This window comes from Anas acuta, chromosome 12, assembly GCF_963932015.1.
Source record: "Anas acuta chromosome 12, bAnaAcu1.1, whole genome shotgun sequence".
In the NCBI taxonomy this organism is placed as follows: Eukaryota; Metazoa; Chordata; class Aves; order Anseriformes; family Anatidae; genus Anas; species Anas acuta.
In genome coordinates this window covers 14,265,538-14,282,640 of record NC_088990.1, presented here as the reverse complement: position 1 = coordinate 14,282,640, position 17,103 = coordinate 14,265,538, and the positions used below count along the sequence as shown (strand labels likewise).

The window sequence follows — 17,103 nt, the reverse complement described above, 5'->3', positions numbered from 1 at the left end:
TTATGCTAACACCTCTATCGCATACAAGGACCCTTCCGGTCACTTGAGGTCTGTACCAGAATTCATTCAAACTGGAAGGGGGGAGGGGGAATCAACTTTGGTCATTCTGAACCAGACTAGAGCTTTAGGAGGCCTGCAACAAGCTCTGCAGAGGACGTAGCCTTCTGTGCTCTTTCCCAGAGCCTGCCATGTCTTTCCCTCAACCGCCCCACGCTGGGGCCATCTCTTCTGTCTCGCTGCTGTAGGATTCCTAGTGCTGAGCATTTTACTGCAAAGGCCAGCTGCTACTCATCATTCACGTTACTTGTGTTTTCATTACGATACCTCATAGAATAGTTCCACCTTTTACGCATCCCAAATATTACAAGATGTCAAGGTATTATTAACACTATGCAAACTATTTTCCTACAGCCATGTAACAAAGCCATAGCAAAACCAGAAATAGAATACAGACCTCCCAGGTTCCAGTTTCTGGCAGCAGAAACATTTACTGCCTCATCACTTCACGCTCCTAAGTTCTGTCATACCATAAAATCAGATCTTATGTACCCTAAGAAATCACTGTTTTCCAGTGTGATCCAAGGTATGGATTTAAATGCATTCTTTTATGCCAGTATGCACACAGGAGGTAGATGTTCTTACTCCAGCACAGAAGTGCTTTTTTAGGTCAGCTCATGTTGTGGGGATAAGAAATTAATATTCTGAAGACAGTGGCAGAATCCATCTCAAGGGAAGCAGAAGAAAGGAAGGTATAATTTGTTCTTTCAAAAAAGTATTTCCTGTGCAGGTAAATTATCAGTCCATTAGCACCAAATGATTTGACAACCAGTGACTGGTCTGCACGTGTTGAATCCATGATAAACATCCATCCACCACTGAATAAGAGAAAGATTATAGAAATCTGAGGTGAGAACAAAACTGTAGGATCATTTGGCTTGTCACCAACTTTTTCCTCAAGCTATCTTCTGAAGCTATTTTGGAAACCAGTTTCAACTGACTGAAGTAAGAGATGAATAATTTTACTTTCTCAAATACACCTAACAAACTGAATCACTAAACCCCCTTTGGCCAAACTCAGAAGCATCCTCTCTGGCATGCTTTCTCTTCACAAAGCAATATCTATGCTCAAGCAAAACCCAAGATATGCATTGAAACAGACCATAGTAAAACATTTTCCCTTCTAAGCTGTTTTTTACTAGCAAGAAATGACTACAACAATTTAGAACTAAGACTGCCCAAATGAAGATTAAAAAAAAATAAAATCAATTGATACCGTCTTCTTATTTGATGCTTTATGCTAAAACTAACCAAGATACTTATGAGCATTAAGGTGTTTTCCTCTTTCACCCTTCTCATCTCCACTGAATTTTCTTTTTTTTTTTTTTATTTTTAAATCTTGCAGAAGATTACACAATTCCAACAGCATAAAACAAGTCATTTTTATCCCCTGCTTTCAAATAAAAGTACTTACGGCACAATTACACAATGGTACTAATTTCCACAAATCTTTATTTTCACCTAACATTTTTCCAGTCAGAAAGCAACAGTAGTCCAAACTCTTTTCTGTTGGAAAATTCAGGCAGCTGTTATTACCTGTGTGCCTATAATGGACACAAAACGCAGCAAACATCTGAGCAGTTTGGCCACAGTCTCATTATAGAATCAGTGCTGTAGACACAACTCTCAAGGGATGCCTTTCTGACCTCCCAGGTTTACCCTGCAGTAATTATCTGTGTGCTGAACGACCAAAGACCGCGTTTCCAAGCCTCCATTTCAAGGGTACGCACCAAACGCATTAGCTCTGCAGCTAATTACAGCTCAGCAGCAGGCAGCTAGCTGCGAGGGCCGCTGCTGTAACTGATCCCAAGGCCCTCGCGTGCTTGAGCGATGAGCTTGGTGCGAACGCCTCAGCCAGGGCACGGGGAAAGCCCGCAATGCCCGGCATGCTGGCGCAACATCGGGGCCCCTACTCCTCGCCCCTGCGGCGCCTTCAAGGATTATGACTGCAGAGCAGAAACATCGCTGACCCCAAGCTGTGATCTGGCTCATGCTACCTGCAACTTTTTCTTACGCAGAGACGAAGGGCGGGCATAGGAAGGTTTGAAAGCCACTGATGTTTCAGTAGGTTATGATCCCCAGAAGATCATAGTTGAGCTTCCCCCTATCTCCCTACAGATGTTAAGTAGGTGAGCACGCCACTCTGGGGCCTTTTGCAGCTGGTGCTCGTGGCTTAAGAGCCCCTTGCTCTGTCTACCATGACTGATCAGCCAAAGCAGCAGCTGCCACGTGCTTCCACCCTCCCGTTCACACCTTCGCTCTTGGCTGTCCCTAGAAGGATGCGGGCCAGGCACTGTGCTGTGCTTGTGCTGCCCAGAGGGGCTCGGCTTCAGAAACCCCACAGATCCTGCCTGAAACCTTCTGAGGGAAAAGACGGGATGGAATCTATAGATAACCGGGAGCTGCACGGCATGTGCACAAGGGCATCAATACGCTGAGGCGTAACCAGCCATCCACCTGGTCACACAAAGGGGTGCTTCTGAACCTGCTTTGCTCCCCAGCCTTTGTGGGACCTGCTGAGGGACAACCGAAAGCTGCTGCTTGCTGAGATGATGCGGGGAGCTGCCTGCCCCCGTGCTGACAGCCGCGGGTGGAAACCACCGAAGCCCTCCAAGCACCCGAGGCCGAGGGGCTGGCCGAGCAGCAGCCCGAGCCGCGGGCAGCCCCGACGGGCTCCGCAGTCGCCTCACTTCAGCCCCCGAGCCCCGCCGCGGAGCGGGGACAGCGCTGAAGCTGCCGGGGAAGGGACGGCTGAGGAGGTGAGGAGGGGAGGGGAGGGGAAGGGAAAGAAAGGGAAGGACGCCGCCGGGGGCTGCGGGCACCCACTTACCGCCGGGCGCGGCCCCTCCGCGGGGCTCCTCAGGGCCGAGGCTGAGGGGGCTGAAGGGGCGGCGCGGGCGCCGCTCACCGGGAGAAGCCGCCGGGGCCGTGCCGGGCGCCCGCCCCTGGGCGTGAGGGAGGGGAGAGGAGAGGAGGGGAGGGGACGGGAGGGCCGGGCCGGGCCCCGCACCCCGCCGCGGGGAGCCGCGGCGCCCCCTCACGGGCCCGGGGAAGCCGGGCTGCGGCCGGGAGCCGCCGACACACGGGGCCAGCTGGGGCCGGGGGAGCCGCCGGCTCAGCGCAGCGCCTCGGGCTGCGGAAGGGGGACGAGGTGTGCCGGCACGGCCCCGCTGCACCCCCCGGCTCCTCACGGCACCAGGCCGGGGGGCTGGGACCCCGCCAGGCTCACCGGCACCGGGGCTATGGGGCACAGGGCACCGCAGGGAGGAAGGAAAGCGAGCGGGGAGGCTCCGCAGCCCCACGCAGGCAGTTACACAGGGAGCTGAGCCCCACCTTCCCCGGGCGCCCCCAGGTAAGGGCCCTGCTCTTACAGCCCACGCTGCACACGCAGGGCTCGCACCTGACTCACGGAGGAATAGCGGGGGCCAGGACCAGAGCCCCCGCAGCGAGTGCTGCCCGGCAGGACTTCTGCTCCAGGAAGTCCCAAGAGCCCAAGGCATCACCGCCGAAATGGCACCGGTTGCTTGCAAGGTGTCTCGCCCTCCTTCTCCGTTGGGGTAGCAATTGGTCCAAGGTTAAGTAAATAGCTCACGTTGTTCCAGCTTTCAGCAGCACTACACAACAATGCAAGCTACTTCAGAAATCAGCAAGCCCTGGATCTGAAAAACAAACATTGTCCTCACTTGTTTATTCAGTTGTGCTCCATTTCGTCAGTGGGCAAGCTGAGTTACTCTGCAATGATAACAAAGTTTAACCAAGGACATGTGCAAAAAATGTAATGGTTCCTGACATGGCTTGAACAAGACTATTTTGATAAGAATGTGTTGCATGCAAGCGGCACACATAATCCCAGAATTTGACAGCCTTGTATTTGTATTCCCACACTTGAGATGTAAGTCCTTATATAACCTTCCAGACTATGACAGTTCTCCCAAGCTGGTTTGGGAATATTTCAGGTGTCGGACCTGATTTCCTTTGCTTTAAGTAGATTCAGAATACAAGAAAAGAATAACAAGGAATTAATACCAAAGAGATGAATTAATTACAGAGAAACTCTAATGAGAGAGGAACCTTCTCCTATATTCTATACAAGCCTAAATACAAGGTTACATTGTTTTATGTGTGGCCTAAAATTCAAAGTCGCCAAGTGAACTTTCCTGTTTCAAGAAAACACTGGGATTCAAAGAGTGGCCAGTCTTCACTGTGCAACTCAAAATGAATTAGCATGCTACTATAATAACCAGCTGCCATACTGCTGGCCAAGTTGCCCTAGACGAAATTTTGAGAACTACATCCTTCATTTGTTTATTCTCCTGTCTTAAAGACATTCCCCAGACCTGTAAAACTAGATTTTCTCTCTCTTTTCAGCAGACCGTAACTGTGATAAATACTGTATGGTCTCCTAACATTTATTCCAGGCAAGTTAATATCCAACATTTGTTAATGAGCCATTGTGGTATTTTTCACACCTTACAGACTGAACATAAATGCTTTTAATACAAAGGCTGCCTTTACTTACAGTTCTGTACGCAGTTAAGATAAAGCAAAGCTATAGCAAATTATGCATAAACAGGTGGCCTGTTTCCATTGCAAAACATTGCTAAGGTGATATAATGAATTTCAAAATAGTTTTATATTAGGCAAAAGCCTAAATGCTGTGCTTTTTATTATCACAGTTAGAAACTTGGCTTCAGACTTCAAGTCAACCAGACTGAACTGTGCCCCTGCTCCACAGCCCAGGAGTTCCACCCAGTTCTCCCAAATCAGAAAGGAAAGTAGCTATATTTGATATTACAGAGGGTGGAGGACAGGAAATGGGAGCAATAGTAAAGGTTTCAAATGCCATCAGAATGAATTGGAACAGGAAATAAAGAGACTTCATTCCTCACCTTTAGTTCTACAATGTAGTATGATCACATGCAAGTCACATCAGTACTCCTACAAAAATCTCAGAGAAAAGGGCACACAAGGAAGGCTGCTTCTTTTGTTTGCTCATAGCTACAAAGGGAAAAAACAACAGTTTGCCCTGACAGGCCACAGACACTTTTGAAATCAGGACAACCTCTCCCTAGTCCCTGAATAACCCTCTTTGAATTTAGTTTCTACTGACCAGCCCTACAAGGTCTCCCAAAACAGAAGGGTAGATGGAATCTAATCCCCAATACTGTACCCACAGGGTTTACACGCAAAAATATAGGTTCTGCATAAATAAGAAACTGCTCTCACCTGGTTTAGTTGTTCAGTTTCCTTTAGAACATTTTAACTCAGATTTCTTTGTATCATCTCTGGCAATCAGGGCAAAAGACTTAATATGCATAAAGGACAAGATTAAGCAGGAAAAGTCAAACCTGAGTAGCTTCCAAAGCAGGCAGCACAAGCAACCTAGTAAGTCAGCGAATTCTGAAGATAAACGCCATGTCTGCTAGCCATGTATTTACCAGTCTCTTTTAGAAAATAATGAAGAATGAAGCCCATACCTTACTTTTCCACGGGGATGTCCCATGGGTAAACACCAGAAAAAACACCACTTGCCTTTACAAAAACAGGTAAACAGGATATTTTCATGGTTTAATCACCAATCATGGTGCCTGAAGGCATCGAGTCAGTTCATCAGCTCAAACATCAAGTCTTAGAGGTATCTCACTGCAAAAAATATGTAACTTTTGTACATACATAAAGTACATCTTACTTGAAACACACAGGCACGATGTAATCATTCAAGACTAGGTGCAACTGAATTAAGGCCAAAGTCTTGTTAATTTCCTCATCTATATTCTAATGTTTAAAGTTTTAATTATCCCATTTACTTCTCTACAACAGGCAGTTTTCTTATTAAGCGACTGCTTTAATAACTGCTTTTTTTTTAAAAAAAAAAATCTTCAGCACATATTCCTGAGTTGTGCTTACCAGTCTAGTCCTTCCTCTGAAAAGCTAGTCACGTTGACAGTGCAGAGTTGGTTGTCAGATATATAGAATTGTAGAGGAGTACAGCACAGTATCATGACAAAACACCATTCTACTAACTTCTTCGTGACTGAACCTTTTACCTTCTTTACCAGGGGGAGAGCTTCCAAGGCAGAGCACACCCTTCCTTTGCATTATCTCAGTGAATATACTTCACGGCCTTCATGTGTGGGAAATCTTAAAGCCTCAGCACTACATGGATTCTGCTTCCAGTGAGGTCAAGGAGCTGCAGATAAGGAACCTATGTTTAGCACTTCTGAAAATCCCATAGAGTGAATACCTGATATACTATAATACAACACCAGCAGACATCAGCATGTTCTCCACATCTCTGAGTTACTCTGAATGGAGAACAAGATTTTGCAGATATTTGCTCTCAGGTCAGACTTGATCAGCTCTATTTATCCTTGCTAAAATAATGTATTTCTCAGGAATAAGTCTCTTAACATTTATCAGCAACTGCACTTGCATTCTTGTTGCAATTCCGTTGAGAACAAATGTCTTGAGCTCAGTCCCAAGGAGGAAACAGTAGCCTCAGCTGTTATTCAACAGGCCCCAGCAGCTGCTGGGACAACACAACCTGCTCATACTAAATATGCAAAGTATCCAAGACAGATCTTGCATTCTCTTTCCAGAATTTTCTGTTTATTCCTCAGACTTAAAACTTTCAGTATACAGGACAGGAGGTTCTCTTTAGGCCTGAGTAATTTTTTCCTCAGTTGCTCCTCTCTATCCTATTGTGTAAGAAAACTTTGAACCGATTCCCAGCTGTGCCAATACCTACTCTTAACAGCTTGCCATCCTGTAGCAGAGCTACAGGACAAGAGCATTCTGCTAAAGAGGCTGCGTTAGGAGATACTATACAAATATTCAAGTTTCTTAGGAAGTCTGTTCCCTGTAAGCACTCATGAAAAGTTAATCTTCTTCTCCCATCCCTCCCAGAAACTAAGGAAACCAATCACAAGTTTACCCAGACAGCATCACCTGCATGCTAAATGTCTATAGTTCACGTCTTCATGCTTCAAAGCCAAATTTGCATGTTTGTTCCTCTATACTCTCTGAAATCACATTATCAGACAAAAACACCTGCTTTACTAGGGATTTGTTCTGATGGCACCTGCAGTTATTCCATCTGTTATGAAAAAAGAAGAACCAGAGCAAGCTGTAATGCAAAGTAAACAATTTATTTTTTTTTCTCACAACTTTTTAATTTTTTTTTTTACAAAAATAACATCACTTATGTTTTGTGATTCAAATTTCTTGTACCGCATATTGCTTATTTCCAACATGGCACTTAAGGGAAGATTCAGCAAAACAGCTACACAATTTAGTGAAATAAAGTGACTCGTTTTCCATTTCTCACTTAAGCATGACTGAACAAACAACTCAGTTTACCAAGTGTAGAACCATTCATTTATTCTCGATGTCTTAAGGAACAAAAATCTTTCCCTTTCTGCTGAAATGTCTTACCATGTTTCAGTGACTGAGGGCAAGGTGAATATCTGTCACAGAAAACACCTAAAGGGCAATGAAATATTTTTATTCATTACATACGTGGTTAAAAAATCTGGTAACACTTGATGATAACACTACCTATATACATGTCCAAGTAAAGCTGAAATACTACGAAGACTTAATAGCTAGAGGTATTGTGCACCAAACTTCTGCCTATTTAATAAAAGGTAACAGAACATTTTTAACCAAGTAACCAGAAATTTCACTGAAAGTCATGCATAAGCACACAAAGATGGAGAAATATTCTGCAATATGCACATTAGCAGTTTGGTTTTTATAACATACTGGGAACCATACCTAAGAAATTCTGCACAGATGCATGATCTTGAAGATTAAAAAAAAACTCTGCAGTCTTCATTTGCATTAAACAGGTCAATTTCCTCCTAAGTGGCTGGTATGGATGTTAAATCCTCATACTGTTTTGGAAGTTCTCCCCAAATTGTGAGCACCTGGTATCTACACAGTTCAGCTTTTGCAAGGCTGACAAGTCACACTGTATTTTCGTTTGATTTCATTTGGTTTAAATACTGGTTGTATATCCTGCGTATCCCTAACTAGTTACTGCTCCTCAAAATCACCAAATTAAGCACCAGTAGAAAACTAGTGTTTGCCTAAAGACATTTGTAACAGTGAGGAAAGCTTCCCTTGAAGTTGCTACCTGCTGCATTTGTCTCATTTTTGTTCTACATGGATTTCTAGCAGTCATAGTTTAGATGCCTCTTCAAATTTTTTGACCTTTTAACTAAGGCATCAATGATTATTAACAAAATGAAGTCAACATCTTGCTAGGAACTTCAGTAAATTAACACTAACTTATTTCATAATTGAAGGCTAACAAAACACCCAGAGACAGCGTGATTTGCATAATTTCCTACTATTCATGTTTTAGATTCACATAATGGAATAAGAAACAGAGCTACTTAATTTTACTGTACAATCAGGTAACAACTTTTATAACGAACCACAATAATACAGATGGTAATTTAACCTTCGGCACAACTGAAAAAAAAAGTCTTGTTAACATTGCAGGTCATGTTTTGTCATCTACAGATCTTCCTGAACTGTTGCCCTGAAGTTAGTTTTAGCTTCACAACCTAAAGACTTAGATGTATTCTGTACGAAAACATCTCCTGAAGTCATAGATCTAGTTCTAACTGAAGACTCAAAACTTTGCAATAGTAGACTTGTAGGAGAATAAGGTACATATTTTTAAGTTCTTCACCTTAGCATTTCAACTGTTGCCAAAAGAAGGAAGATCTTCAAGTTAGAAGTTTTCATTTAACACTTGAAACCATGATGAAAAGAAAAAAAAATGGACATTATAGACCCATTTAGAGACCAGCTCTTTCAAAACAAAGACAGCATAACTAGAAAATTAGAAAAGCTGGTCCCACTTTTATATTCAAATACTGATTGTAAGTTAAAAAAAAGAATACAGTACATGCAATAATATGAAAAAACCCTGCCTAACAAGTTCAAGTAAACAACCAAGAGTAACTAGGAAAAAGAACCCTAAAACTACCACTTACAAAAGACAAGGTAGGGGACATTTTACAAGATACATGTCATACAAATCAAGATGATCATACCATGTGTCCCTCACTGGCAAGGATTTGTTGGCTAATTTGAAGTTATACATTATACAGGAAAAGGCATACAGTATATATCAAAAGAAGTCCTGTAAATTACTTTTCACCTAAGTATTTCCCTCTCAGATAAATTGATTAATAATATGCTTAGAGAAGGCTATAAATACATCCCTTAAAAAAGTGCTGTGAAAAAGAAGCTGGATTTCTCCCCGCACACACTTGGATTTTCTAAAATGTTTACACAAGTGTACCTGTCATACAAATTCTACTTGTTGGTTTTCTGAGAACAGAGTAGAAGCTTCATGCACTTGGACCATTCCTGACCACAAGTTTAATTTTTTGCTAATTAACCACTCCCCAAGAGCTGACCTATTTTGAATGTTAGTTTTATCATCTGTTCAGAGACAACATCTAAGTCAATCTAACATTATGAAGATCCAACAACTCAAGGAGGAACATTGCAAGAGTTCAGTGAATAACCAGCAAAACAAAACCAAACCAACAAACAAAAAAAGCCAGAAAGCCTCCTCATCCTCAGAACCATTTAAGAGTACTGGTAGTCACAAGCAAGCATCGCCTCCACTGACATTTCCATAACATTGCACCCACTTCAAGACATCTGTAAGGAAATGGTTGCACTTAACATTCACAGCAAACTCGAGTACGTTAAGAGAATCTTTAATTTTTCCACTGGAAAAAGTATCATAAATTTATACGTGCATGCTGTGGCCTTTAGGCTCCTTTGATTGACTCACTTGTCTTTAATCTCTATCACTACTACATAATAGCTATACAATCATGCAGACAAAATGCTGTATTTCTTTTTAAAGATCAGGACTTGAAGCCCTAAATAGGAAGAGTGATTTCAACTCAAAATAATGGAAAAAAAATACCTTCAATGGATACAGAACTAATACATAGTACTCCTGTAGCAAGCTCCATTCTTATTCCATAACAGCTGGGTTTTAGGTGTGGCTTTTTTGAGACAGCCATCAGAAAAACAGTGAATAGAAATAAAATTATTTATTGAGCCAATCCAAAACTGAAAACCCACCCACATTGAACCTGCTCTATAAAAAACATGGTTACAGTCAAACAGATACAGAAGCTTGGCAATGAATGTAGTAAACAGAGTGCAGGCTTTTGTTACTACTGTTTCACATATAGACACTAAATGTGCTGCAGGAAAACAACTGTCAATTGTTGTTTCAGCAGTTCAGCTGTATGACTAAACTGAGACAGATATTAAGTGCCCTACATACATTTCCATGAACATAATTGTAAACAAAAGTGTTCGGCCTCCATACAATGCCATATATCTGAAAGTGCTGGGGTTTGGAAATTTGTCCTGCATATTTCCAAAAGCAACTAGTTTACATTCGGTTTGATAGGATTAATAAAGTGTTTTGGAGGTTAACTCACTTTGGTCACGATCCCAAAGAAAAGTTTATGTTGAGTAGTTTCAACTATCCTCCTCATCATCACTAATAAGGTCTCTTTTTTCTACACAGGTCTCTCGTTCACGCAGGAAATCCTCACGAATGGCTTCGAGTTCAGTTAGTTCAAGACGTACTTTCTCCAGGTGATAGGTCCTTCGGTTCCTGATCTGACGTAATGGAAAAGGATTCAGGTCTCCAAAAGCAATACCAGTCAGTTTCCTGTAAGATTATACAACATAACACAATAATCATTCACATTTAGAATCTTTTAAAATCAGTTTTGTACCTCAGTAGTATCAGTATCTAGCATGTGACTGACATCTCTATTTTCCTTCACGTACCTGACAGATCTCAGATGTTATCAGGATTGAAAACAAGTTCTATGAAGTACTCAGTTTTAGTTACTTCAAGTGGTAACATGTTCTGAAACGCACACCAGTCCTCAAAGCCACCTGCAAACTCTATATACAACTATAACAGTTAAAGTTCCTGACAACACTGAATAGAAGATGTAAGCTTGGCTATTCGGATCTTCATTGGCTAGGTTGAATACACGGTACATCCAGATACCCGGTTATACACTGGAAAGCTCATTCAACCCCAGGACAGTCATCTCTCAACTTATCCAGGATAATGAAGTGGTGCAAGAGACCAGATAAAGCCTGGGATGGTACAGGTGAAAACAAGGATAGCACAAAACACGTTAAAGACAAACTGTGATACAGTGATAAAGCTCAGGACTTTCGCTGGATGGAGCAGAGATCTGAGCTAGTGGCAGCTCAAGCTAGTCAGATCACACAGCAAGGCACCACAAGAGCTCTTCCAGAGACATGCTATGGTGTCCCATCATACAGTCACAATGAAAGTAGTCACTGATCTGCCTTGTCAGTCCAAAGATACAGTTCATTATTTGATTACTGTTGATCTGCACCTAAACAAGTTCTTACTACTTACTGAAAGAAAAAGGGGAACTGGAGTTAAACTTAGTCTAGTTTCATTATCAGCTGAAACCTAATACTAAGACAATTTATTTGGACAGTTTATTTAAGAGTAAGCTCTCCCTAGGTTTGTATTTTTGTGTAAGAAACAACCATTTCCTGCTATTTATGAACAGAGTATACTCCAACAGCCTCTCTACCTGCGTGCATATGGAAAACAATTACCACCTGTAAAAAAAACTAGGTAAATACACAGCCTATGATGTCCTATAACCTGAAGTATGCTTATCTGCATTTTGGTATATACTTTTCTCCATTAGAGAGCTTAAACTTACAAATTATTTTGCACTGTTTCTAACTCATTGAGTATATTCATGAGTTCTATAAAAATAGTCTTTTGGAATTTCTCTTCTACAGGATGATTTTTTTTTTTTGTCTGTATCAGTATCAGACATAATTCTACACATTTCTGTACTGTTTAAATTTTGATGTTGTAAAACTTGCACAAAAAAAGGTAGAATAAGAGACAAGTTGGTTTGAATAATTTTACAGTATGATCACACAAATCAGTTCTGACATGGAAGTTAATATCCCCTAGGTGGCACTACACGCCACTACACCATCCTCGTAACTTTGACTTCTAAAATCCCATGAAAGCAAGGATTTACAGACCATCATAGCATGTATTTGCACTATATACAGTTTCGATGCACTGAATTCTGGCCTTACCTGAACAATGTTACAGATACTTTAAAGATATCTCAGCACCAGATATTTTAGAGGAGAGAGAAATCATCACATGCTTTACATAACAGTAAGAAGAAAGGAAAACCAAATCTAAATTTCTGACTCCTCCATCACATTTTCCAACCTTCAGTTATTCATGGTGCTGCTGGGATACACATTATTCATTTGATTATAGGATACATTCTTAAAATATCCACGAATCTGAGTTGCTTTTTTTTTTTTTTAAAAAAAAAAAAGGTTTTATTTGTTGCTTTGTTTTAAAAATATGTGCCCCTTCTTCCCAAAACCAAAAACATTCTTTTCTGTCCCTTCCAGATTTGGAAGCACAGTCAGCATTTCATCAGTCACAAATGGTTGAGTACAACAAGTGCTCAGCATTTTTCAAATCAAAGAGAGAATGCTAAAATACCAAGCACCATGCTACTCTCCCTCAAGAGTTTTCACAGATGTTTCAGCAGAGAAAGCAGCAGCTGTTACCAAGACTTTCACCATCTAAAGCAGGTGCAGAATATTCTCCCTGCATCAGTCCCAGCAATCCTTTTTAAGCTAAGAATGAGATTATTCAGTTTTACATTGTTCCAGTTAAAACTGCAAGTCAGGAATTAAAAATAGTAAATAGCTCTTAAAAGTAGGAGACAAAATATAACCATAATTCTGTCTGGAATTTATTATAGCAAAAACAATGCCTTGGATTCCAATATATTATTTTATATTGAATTCAAAATCAGCAAGTCTTAGTATCTATGCAATTATTTTTTCTTCCAGCATTAAACCTAACCCAGCATGATCTCTTTTTCATTTCAATCTGCTGCTCTGCACTCTTGAAACCAGGAACTTAAAACATTATACCATCACTGATGAGAACCTTAGTTCCTAGGCAAGGACTGAGGAACAGAAGAGTATATAACTGGTATTTTATGTCTCCTTTAATGTTCTTAAAATCAGCGAGTTGCATGGCATTAACCTATACATTAGCAGTACGTAACAGATCTAATTCTAGTGGGACCCAGTTCACACTTTTAATATTTGAGCCAAGATGTGCTTTTATTTACTATAAAACATTTACAACTTAAGTTGTATCCACAACAACAATTTACAACAATTTACAACTTAAGTTGTATCCACAATGCAGGGTGAGACTTTTTACTCATGGCTAAGCTTCTTAAATTTTACTACCATTATACAACTACTAAACAATACCAACCTGGCTAAGTAATCAACCCCCCCCCCCCTCAAAACAACTACAATTACCCATTCACTTCTGTTTTTGTCACCTCTCCTTTTTTATATCATGAAACCTAATCATTCACAGTGTTTGAAGATGATGCTAGATCAACTGTTCATGAGAAGTGTTAGCAATTAGTTTCATCTCCAGTTGTTTTATATCAAAATTTAGGTTCAGATTCAAAACCACAATCCAAACAACCCCCCCCCCAAAAAAAAAAAAAAAAAAAGACAACTTCTCCCATGCCTCACCACAGGTCTTTCAAGTGCATGTGTGAATTACTCACCTAGCATCAAGTATAGTACGTGTGAAATACCGAAGGTACTTGAAAATGGACATCGAATCTTGTAGTTTTAAGATTTCTTCTTCTTTGTACTTAAAGAGTGCCAGGGCAAATCGGAATATTACCTGATAAAAACAAATATAATGTTTGATTCTTTGTATCAAACATTGATACATACGTTTTTATCAATGTTTGATACAAATATAAGACATTTATCAATGTTTGATACAAATAAAAAGCATTCTGCTTTTAGCTATTATATTATTGTAGTATATATAATATATAAAATATTATACATATACTATATTATTATACTATATTACATATAGTATTACTTCTCCTACAGCTTGCATTTAAGCTATCTAATCATACCTCCATATCTCCTGCCTGATCTATCCCTCATTTCCAAGAGCTGCCCAGAACATCTGTTACAGCCTGTAACCAATACAAGGCGTTCTGCAGTTCAATCCAGGATACAACATTGGGTTTACAGGATATAAACTCTGAAGTTTTGATTTTGTAATTCAAAGCTGTAAAGACTACTGAATACACTACTAAATTACTGCAGAGATAAAATTAAGTCTTGCTTATTAATTAACAAGTTGTTTTCCAGTGCCATTTTCCCAACATGTTGGGGGGACTGATGCAGTAGGAGTTTGATATCAGCTTGTCAATCAACTTTGTCATAAGCTAGAAAAAGCATTACTTCGTTCTGAAAAGGCTTCAGGGAGTTTTAAATTTGTCTGTGCAGAGCTGCCTTCACAAAATACCACTGTGTTAGAATGCTCAGATGAAGTTCACAAGAAATCTAACTACTAAGTGATTTTTTTCTATTTTATAGATCTCCAACATCTGCTTTAATGCTATTACTGGGTTCAAATTCAGTGATAGCCCTGCACTGATTTTTTCACTACAATTTCACAAGTATGAAACATTAAAGTTCTTACATCTCCATCCCCTTATTTTATGATAGGGAGTCATTATTAAGAGTCATTGAATCCTTTTGATCCTTTGAATCCAGCCCAAAAAGTCATTATTGGCCAACTGTAAATTTAGATGTCTGCAGAAATAAAGCAAATAGTTGCTGCAGAGACATCATTAATACTTGGTTACGACTAATTTTTACATCTTTTCAATGCTTCTTTCTCCTTCTTAAGTTTTCTTCTTTATAACATTACCTCCAATTTTCGTATAATTATTGTAAACTGATTGACAGCACTGCCTATAGCTTTATTTTTCAATGGTAAAAAAAATGGTGGGTATGCAAAGTTTAAGTGACAGGATTCCCGTGAAACCAACTTCCTGCACCCTGAAACAGTTACACCACAGTATCTTGTTACCAGATAACAACTGAAAAACTCAGCTTATTCAGTTCACCTTTGGTCCCTCATATAGGAATGAGTCCCATATTTTAAAAAGGATGTCACTAACAACACTGTCCACAAATACCACAAGAAACCAGTTGAAAGTTATAAGAGTATAGTCGACTTTGTACTGTTCAAAATGAGCATGCAGTCGTGGAAGTTTCTCACTCATTAAATCTTTGAATACTCGCTGATCAACCTAAAAAGAAGACACATTATATTATTGATCCTATATTTTCCAACATACACATGGTTCAAAGTAGGACTGATTTTTCTAGAGCTCACTAGGTGTCCCAGGACTGTCAAGTCAACATTTCTATGCTATATGCACCCAACCCATACACCATTACTCCAAAGCACACCTCCCTTGCTGAAACAACCTTTTGCTTCATAATCCACCCCATCTTAGAGGACTCCTCACACACAGATGTTGTGTTCCTGCTACTGGTCACTTGTGCTGCATCAGTGCACAAGCACCAGAGTAAAGAACGAGCTGGAGAGAGATCTGGAGAAGGGAGAAAGCAGCACTGAAGAGCACTGCCTGGAAGCAGAGGAGCCCTAAGGTGTATACTGCTCACAATACTGCAGAATGCATTCCAACCCCTACTCCCCAAGACAGCCCACAGCCCATCCCACTAATTTTGAGGAAGCAAACAAACAATCAATCAGTTCCATCAACATTGTGAAACTAACAGTTAGATGAGGGGTTAAGAACTGGAGCTCCAAGCAGGTCATTGAACATTCACTTCAGCTCTATACTCAGAGTCCTTGTCCCTGGTGCCTGTAACTCACTTCCACCAGCTCATTACATACTCGCCACTCCCACCCCCAAAAGGCATACCAAACAGTTTTAGAACAAAGTTTTCAACTGGCTACAGTTTACAGGCCAGGCTTTATTTTGGCACAGCACGTACCTGAGATCCCAGCAGTGTTTTCGTATAATAATCACGAGGCATGAAAACTTCCACTATCGTTACTAGACACCAAAATGCATCTTCCTGTTCCAAATACAGAAGAGCAATTGCTACCAATCTGAAAACAGGGTTTATTTGGAGAAGAACATTATAATAAATACCACAAAATGCATGAAGATGAATTACAATAGAGCCTTTATTTCTGTTCAGCAGACATAAATGGATTAATAAGAGATAATGCAGCTTCAATTGAGGCAACGAGATGCCTTCTCAGCCAATCCAAATATTTTTATTCATTTCAGTAAGAAACATACAGGCAAAAGCAAAGTGATTTGCTAGAACACGCTTTTCCGGGAACTAAGGCAAACTATTTAGAAGTTTGCAAGTCTTAAACCTAATAAACCTACTACTACTCTGATTGCCAGACTACTGCATTTCCTTACTGAAAGAAAGAAGATGGTTCCTGCATTTCAGACACAATCATTTTAAGTTTAGAAAAATAATTTCTAGCAAATTTACTTTATATCCACTACACTACAGCAATACTTGCATCTTCATATACCATGGTCTTTAGGAAAATACCCATAATATTTCAAAGACTTAACTTGTTCTAAGAATTTCCTAAAGTAGGAGGAAAAAAAAGGATTCAAGAGCAGCATTCCTGGTTTTCCTGTTTCCAGTAAGGAGTATGAAAAAAGAGGAATAGTTTTGTGTCGTTGACAGCTGTTTGAATATGAAAGGTTACCTCAACTTATTTCTGTATGCAAGAGGATCTATGACATGCACTGCTTTTGACGTTACGCAGCTTAACAAGATTATCATGCTTTGAAAGCTTAAGAGAATCAAAGCATGGAAAAATATTTAATTTGCTTTTAACTTCTTTATGTATACTCAACTGCAGAATTGTTTATTTCTCTCATAGGTTCTCTTTTGTGAAATGTTAAGCAATTGAAAAAGAGGGGGGAAGCAGTTGCATCCATTGTTATGATCCATGAGTACTCTGCTTTTGAACGACATTATATATAAGTAAGAAATCAGAGCGAAGTGACTAAAAACCACCATGATTTA

At 40.3% G+C, this 17,103-nt stretch overlaps 2 protein-coding genes across 8 annotated transcripts in view; both read right to left on the bottom strand.

Annotated features, from left to right (window-relative positions):
- DAPK2 (death associated protein kinase 2) overlaps positions 1–3,014 on the bottom strand; it is a 46,881-nt gene extending 43,867 nt beyond the window's left edge. Inside the window, exon 1 of the mRNA XM_068695511.1 lies at positions 2,888–3,014. The gene's annotated coding sequence lies outside the window, so the exon portion shown is untranslated. The remainder of the gene's footprint in view (positions 1–2,887) is intronic.
- The window catches only part of TBC1D2B (TBC1 domain family member 2B), a 46,928-nt gene that overhangs the window by 2,813 nt on the left and 27,012 nt on the right, over positions 1–17,103 (bottom strand). For 3 of the 7 annotated variants that reach the window (XM_068695495.1, XM_068695491.1, XM_068695496.1), the window contains exons 10-13: positions 16,036–16,153; positions 15,135–15,320; positions 13,761–13,882; positions 7,225–10,783 (exon numbers count right to left, since the gene is read on the bottom strand). In XM_068695495.1, the coding sequence (XP_068551596.1) occupies positions 10,588–10,783; positions 13,761–13,882; positions 15,135–15,320; positions 16,036–16,153 (622 nt within the window). In that variant the 3' untranslated portion in view covers positions 7,225–10,587. Of the gene's footprint in view, positions 1–3,457; positions 3,717–4,946; positions 5,701–5,930; positions 6,248–7,005; positions 7,154–7,224; positions 10,784–13,760; positions 13,883–15,134; positions 15,321–16,035; positions 16,154–17,103 lie in introns of those variants that run through there. The other 4 variants (XR_011100593.1, XR_011100594.1, XM_068695492.1 and 1 more) reach the window with 4 other exon arrangements.